Here is a 5,641-nt window from a genome sequence, read left to right as displayed (position 1 = left end):
CATCAGCTGAAGTCGGGTTAGTGAGGGTTCTTCTGACCAGATAATCACTCACGTCCAGCACGGTTTCTTCGAATTTTTGTTTCGACATGGTCTATAGATAGTTTACACTGTCACGCAACAAAAAAATTAATTCGAAATCGTTCAACGAAAAAGGCCAAGAACTTGGAATGTTGTTGGAAAGAAATCTTTCAACCCCCTCTCCAATTCTTAGGTATGTGCGGTACATCGTTTCTGAGTTATTTGTCGAAGCGTTTCACGCAACTTTATTGAGTTTTAAATGATACGCTATGTGATCCACCAATATGGCGCCCGCAAATGAACGAAAATATCTGGAGATCACATTGCAAAGAAAGCGCTTACTTCTCGCTCACGAGATAAAATGCATGTGTATGAATATATCTAATGTACTTGAAAGGCTCAAACTGCTGAGATTCATAGGGATAGACATTTTTTTTCAACCAAATAGCTTTGTATTGTGGTGTCACGCAAGGCGACAATTCGGGTTAGAAACGAAAGACGTCACGGAACTGGAAACTTGGAAAAAGATTTATTTCTAGGTCATCTTCAACCTCCTTTAGATAAAAATTCAGAAGACTTTGCGATTTTGAACCTGGAGTTCTGTCAAAAGGAAACCGCCCTCAGTTGAAAAAAAAAAGGACCAAAAAAGCTTTTGGCTCAATAGGATGAAACCAAGATACACGCACTGTGTTTAAAACTTTCAACAGCTTGTCTTGTTTATATGGCAGGAAATATTATGTATGACATGATTTTCATACATGGTTTGTCTTCGTGTAGTAACAACATTAAAGCATCCCTTTATGATCACAATGCCTTTAATGGCTTAATTTCTTGTGACCCTTCCACCTGCTACGTTCTGACAAGTCCCTCAGACCGGCCAGGAAGCTTTATTTTGCAAACTGAAGCCATTTACATTTGATGGGTCGTGGAAACAAATTTTAAAATAACGAAAGTTGCATAAGTATTTGTCGGCTATTACGTACAAAAGTCGGACCGGATCAAGTCGGATCGCTCACCTTGGATGGACGTAAAAAGATAATCAGGTCTCGAGAAGTCAACTGGGCCCTAATCTTTAAGCTAACCTTGGTGAAACCGGGGCAAACGTCGAATAGCTTTGACTTACAAAACTGTTTTTCGCTCGATCCGAGTTGATCCGGTCCAACTTTTGTACCCGCCCCTTTACAAGGGTAAAATACAGCTGCAAAAGCCTCGAACACTTTTTTTTCCACTAGGACCTCTTAATTGACTGAACACGGTTTTGAAGCAATCGTACTTCCATTTCTACTATATTTATGCAGTTTTTTCCTGGAAGCTCAAACTTGGTCACTGATAAGTACTACCACGAAGGTTTATATTTTGACAATTTATGTGCTCTGCAAACTGTTACCATGGTAATGCACCTAGATTAGGCTGGACATGCAAAGAATATACAAAGGCAAAGCCTTAATTCCCCACGGACTCCAAAGTGGACGCCGAGTGAAAAAGGTAAATTTGCGTACTTAAAATAACAGAAATAAAGCTTACAGCTGTTATCATGGAATTTCAACAGACCGATTTTTCGTAACTCGCTGATAGACATTTTTTAGTTTGCCCCAAAATTTTGTCTGTTGAATTTCCGATTTTTTTTCATAGACGACTCCTTAGTAGTCGGAACTATTTTTATTCCAAATTTCTTCACCTAATGACGGGATTGCGAGAAATTTGGTAAAACAGCCAACAGCTGTTGGTCTCAAATTTGCGAAAGAATGCGTATGCACAGCATTTTGTTCAGTGGATTTTTCACTTCTTAAGCACCATAACGTTTACGTAATGGAAGCGAATTTTCACCGCACTTCCAAGACCGTCGCGAAAAGGAGAATGTACTCGTTGCCGTAGCCGTTGTCGTTGCTAAAACTCCCTATTACCGACGACTACTACTAGACCGTTTGCGGTTGAAAAATGGTGACCTTGCGCTCCGTGCCCGAACTATGTATGATTTTGCACTTTAATAGGACGAGCAATCCCTTGTTCGGATGCTGGGTTGTAGAACAGTCAAACGCGTTGCAGTCTTCAGGCCCAATCTGATTGGCAAGTATTTTTCCGGTACCCGAGACGCAGTCGAGCTAGGGTTTGCACAACTGTCGAGAATTCTCCCAACTCCACCAGAAATAAGTCGTCTATTGCTTTTATAAAATGTTTCTCAAAGATAATTCGACAAATGAATGAAAATGCTGGTTTTTTTAACGTCTTGATTGAAACAGATTTTCTTGATACACGCTCATATTTCCTACCAGCCAATCAAAACACGCGTCTGACAACACATAACCAATCAAAATTCGTGTGATGTTACAGCCGTCTTTCCATGCTCTCATCTAAACACTGCTATTGACTAATGAGAATGCGCGCATTTTCGTAATTATTTTATAAAAACTGATGGGCCAAGGCCAAATGAGAGAGATCGACACTTCTGTTTTATGGACTTCTGACTTCTGTATATCACTGCATTTATCATTTGAAAAAACTAAAATATATAAGATCTTAAACGGCCCTTAATCAACATGGGGTCTCTGACGGCATTGACCTCAGTAAGTTCTTCCTTTCGTCAATACTAGACCGAAGCTGGCCAATCCAATCTTTAAATAAAGTCATTTTCTCTTTCTGTAAGTGAATTCCTTCCCTTAACTCCGCCAGGTGCGGTCCGAGTTGCAATGCCAGAAACTGCTCCTTAGCCGAGATCACCTCTCTCCTGAGAACGGAAAGATTGTTGACATTGACTCGAGGTAAATGAGAGCTTTCATTGCGCAACTGCCTTATTAGAGCATTCAACCGGTGGGCAGATGCATTTAAATGAGCCGCTCGCTTCAGAAGAGTCGAACTGTACTCGGACACATTGGTGGCCACAGTAGAGGCATTTTGACAGAGTCTCATAACGGGTTCTATTTCCGCCGCTATGAAATTTTCCACGGTGTTGTTGATCGCCGCGTTCTTTGCTGAAGTTTCGTTATGTAACTGACTGGCCAGGTGAAGGGTTCTCTCCAAAACCTTTGTAAAATATTGCAAAGCACCGATTAGTGTGGTCACAAAGAACCGAAAAAATGCGCCAGGATGGTGTTAGCACCCTAGTTTAATCCATCAAAGGTATTTTAAATTCGAGGAAACGTATGTACGAATAACAAAATGCATGGAGAAACCTATAGAGTGTTTTCACTCATGTGATCAGTAACCTTGTTTTCCACCAAAACAAAAGAAAACGTTTTGCATGACAACAGAGCGCAATTCCCGGAGGATTAAGGGGGTAGTTTCTAAAGAAACTAGGGAGCTTAGGCACGCGCGTTTTTGAGACGCGGACGTCAGAGCGAATCCAATCCCTTCCGTTGTGACGAAGGGCTAACGCTCGAAACGTCGGCTTTTAGAATCTCTGTACGGTGGCCAATTTACTTTATCAATTCCGTTGACAAAACCAAATTCCCGGAGGATTAGTTGGGTACACCAAGATGGCCGCCGTGACGTCACGTGAAAACAATCTATATCAAGAAATGCAGGTAATTAAATGGATGCCCAATATTTACATCCAACTCCAAGTGTCGTGATAAGTTCAAGCATTTGCAATCCATTTCCAACAATAAGGTAAGGGTTAGGGTTAGCTTTCTTTTAAGTTACGTAAAATGCAGATGTTTATCTCTACTTGAGGCTGGGGCAGCGTTTGGTGGACACTTTGTGACGTTAATTGTCTGTATTTCGAGACATGAGCCGGCGAATGTTGAAGTTGGGGAGAAGAGCAGATACTTCATAGACGCTTATTAAAATCGGTGTGCATTAATTACTTGCAGTTCTTGGCATCTGAGGGGAGAGCCTGAAAGGAGTACAGGAATGTATCACGAGAAATAACTTTTTTCGCTTCCTGGGCTGGAAAAAGTGAATGCCTAGATTTCTCACAGGGTGATGTAGCTGCTCTCGTAACGTATAACGTGATTGGCTCGTTACCCTTGCCAAAAACAAATGACTAAACAATTGAAACTTTGACTTAGACTTAAATTAATAAAAGCTGCTTACGACACCAAACAATAGCAGATTACGATAGCTGCTACACTACTGTTTTCACAAGCTTTTTTCTCACAAAGAAAAATTAACGCACTTTATTTATGCACGGTGATATTTCAAGCGTAAGACTTGACAAGCGGAATATATTACTTTGGAGAAGCCAAAGTCGACATAAAATTGAAAGCATACCTTCTTTTCTGATGAGGAAATATTGTAAACACTGCGTCCAAGCTTCAAAGCCTCTGAAGCTGTACGGAGCGTATTTGCAGACGACTCGTTGACCATGGACACCTCCCTTATAATCTGGTGCGAGTTGTTCCGGAGATGAGGGATAACGGACAAGGCCTCGCTTGCAGACGACTGCGCTTGGAGAGATTCGTCTTCAAAATTGCGCAAGACCTGCAGCATTCTTTGCGCATCGCTGTGCACGCGGTTAGCCCTTAAAACAGCCGCGCGCGCGGCAACCAATGCAACCTGGGAATCCTGATGAATTTGTGATCCATTGCTGTATGCTGTTTGCACATCATTAACCTGGGAGATTGCTGTTTGAACGGCGTCTTTTATCTGATCAATGACAGCAGTACCTGATTGATATAATTTACTGACTTGACTGTGGAACTGCGAGGACAGATTCCCAGCAATGGCCGATTCACTCTTCACATCTTCGAGAACCTTTACAGAAACAAGGGAAAGTATTCTAAACATACTATCACACAGTCACTGTCATATCACACTGATTATTTGTTCTTACATTTCGCAGTAAGCTAAGGGGCGCGAAGTGTAGTAGATATCGCTCAGAGACCGCATACCAGCGCTTCGGGTTAAAATTCGAGCAGGTGCGCCCCAAACTCCCCGGCACCCATTGGAGATCGATAAAATGAGTACTAGTATTACTGGGGACAAGGTGTGTATGCAATGGGATTGGAGAGGCGCCCAACCTAGTTGCCTTCGGGTTTTCGACCACTGCAGTCGGACTCTTGTCATGTCTTCGCTGTATGCGGCGCCATCATCCACAGTAAAAACTCACGTAAGAACTTAATGGAAACTTAAAATCTTCAAACTTACAATGCTTCTATCTGGATTTGCTTGTTTGGCCTCATCCAACTTCTGTAAGCTGTGATTATATGCTCTGCTTGCCATTTCTAGCTTAGTAGATGCTATAGCCACCGTAGTTTCTCCGAGATCATGCACCTCAGACGCGTTTCCGTGCAGCTGGCTTAGCAAAGCATTAACGTGAGCCTGCGTATCGGTGACATTTCGCGCCAATTCGACGGATTTGGTTGCGACTGCAACCGCGTGTTCCAAACGCGAATAAACGGTTTCATTGGCTACAACTGTACGGTTTGCTTCCAGATCGATACTGTACCTCATATTCAACAATTGTCGTGCTATATTCGCAAGAGAAACAGCGGATGTTTCCATCCGTCCAAGACCTCGTTCTATTGACGTTTCCAACAACAAAAATGCCTCGGTAACGAGATCATGTATTTGTGAAACGATGGATTCACTGTCCCTCCTATGAGCTTCCAAAATGGCCGTGGAGTGAAGCGTTTGATTCACTGCCTTTGTTACGGTTTCATTTATCACAGCGCTTAATTCGTTC

General features: G+C 42.3%; 1 protein-coding gene across 3 annotated transcripts in view; it reads right to left on the bottom strand.

Moving 5' to 3' along the window:
* Positions 1–444: 444 nt before the first annotated feature.
* LOC137993397 (laminin subunit beta-1-like) overlaps positions 445–5,641 on the bottom strand; it is a 24,313-nt gene continuing 19,116 nt past the window's right edge. Inside the window, exons 12-14 of one of the 3 annotated variants that reach the window (XM_068839224.1) lie at positions 5,104–5,641; positions 4,228–4,710; positions 445–3,039 (exon numbers count right to left, since the gene is read on the bottom strand). The exon at positions 5,104–5,641 is cut by the window's right edge and continues 241 nt beyond it. In XM_068839224.1, the coding sequence (XP_068695325.1) occupies positions 2,551–3,039; positions 4,228–4,710; positions 5,104–5,641 (1,510 nt within the window). In that variant the 3' untranslated portion in view covers positions 445–2,550. The remainder of the gene's footprint in view (positions 3,040–4,227; positions 4,711–5,103) is intronic. The other 2 variants (XM_068839225.1, XM_068839227.1) reach the window with 2 other exon arrangements.

The sequence above is a fragment of the Montipora foliosa genome, chromosome 2, assembly GCF_036669935.1.
Source record: "Montipora foliosa isolate CH-2021 chromosome 2, ASM3666993v2, whole genome shotgun sequence".
Lineage (NCBI taxonomy): Eukaryota > Metazoa > Cnidaria > Anthozoa > Scleractinia > Acroporidae > Montipora > Montipora foliosa.
The sequence above is the reverse complement of the archived record's forward strand: the minus strand, read 5'-3'. Positions and strand labels throughout refer to the sequence as shown.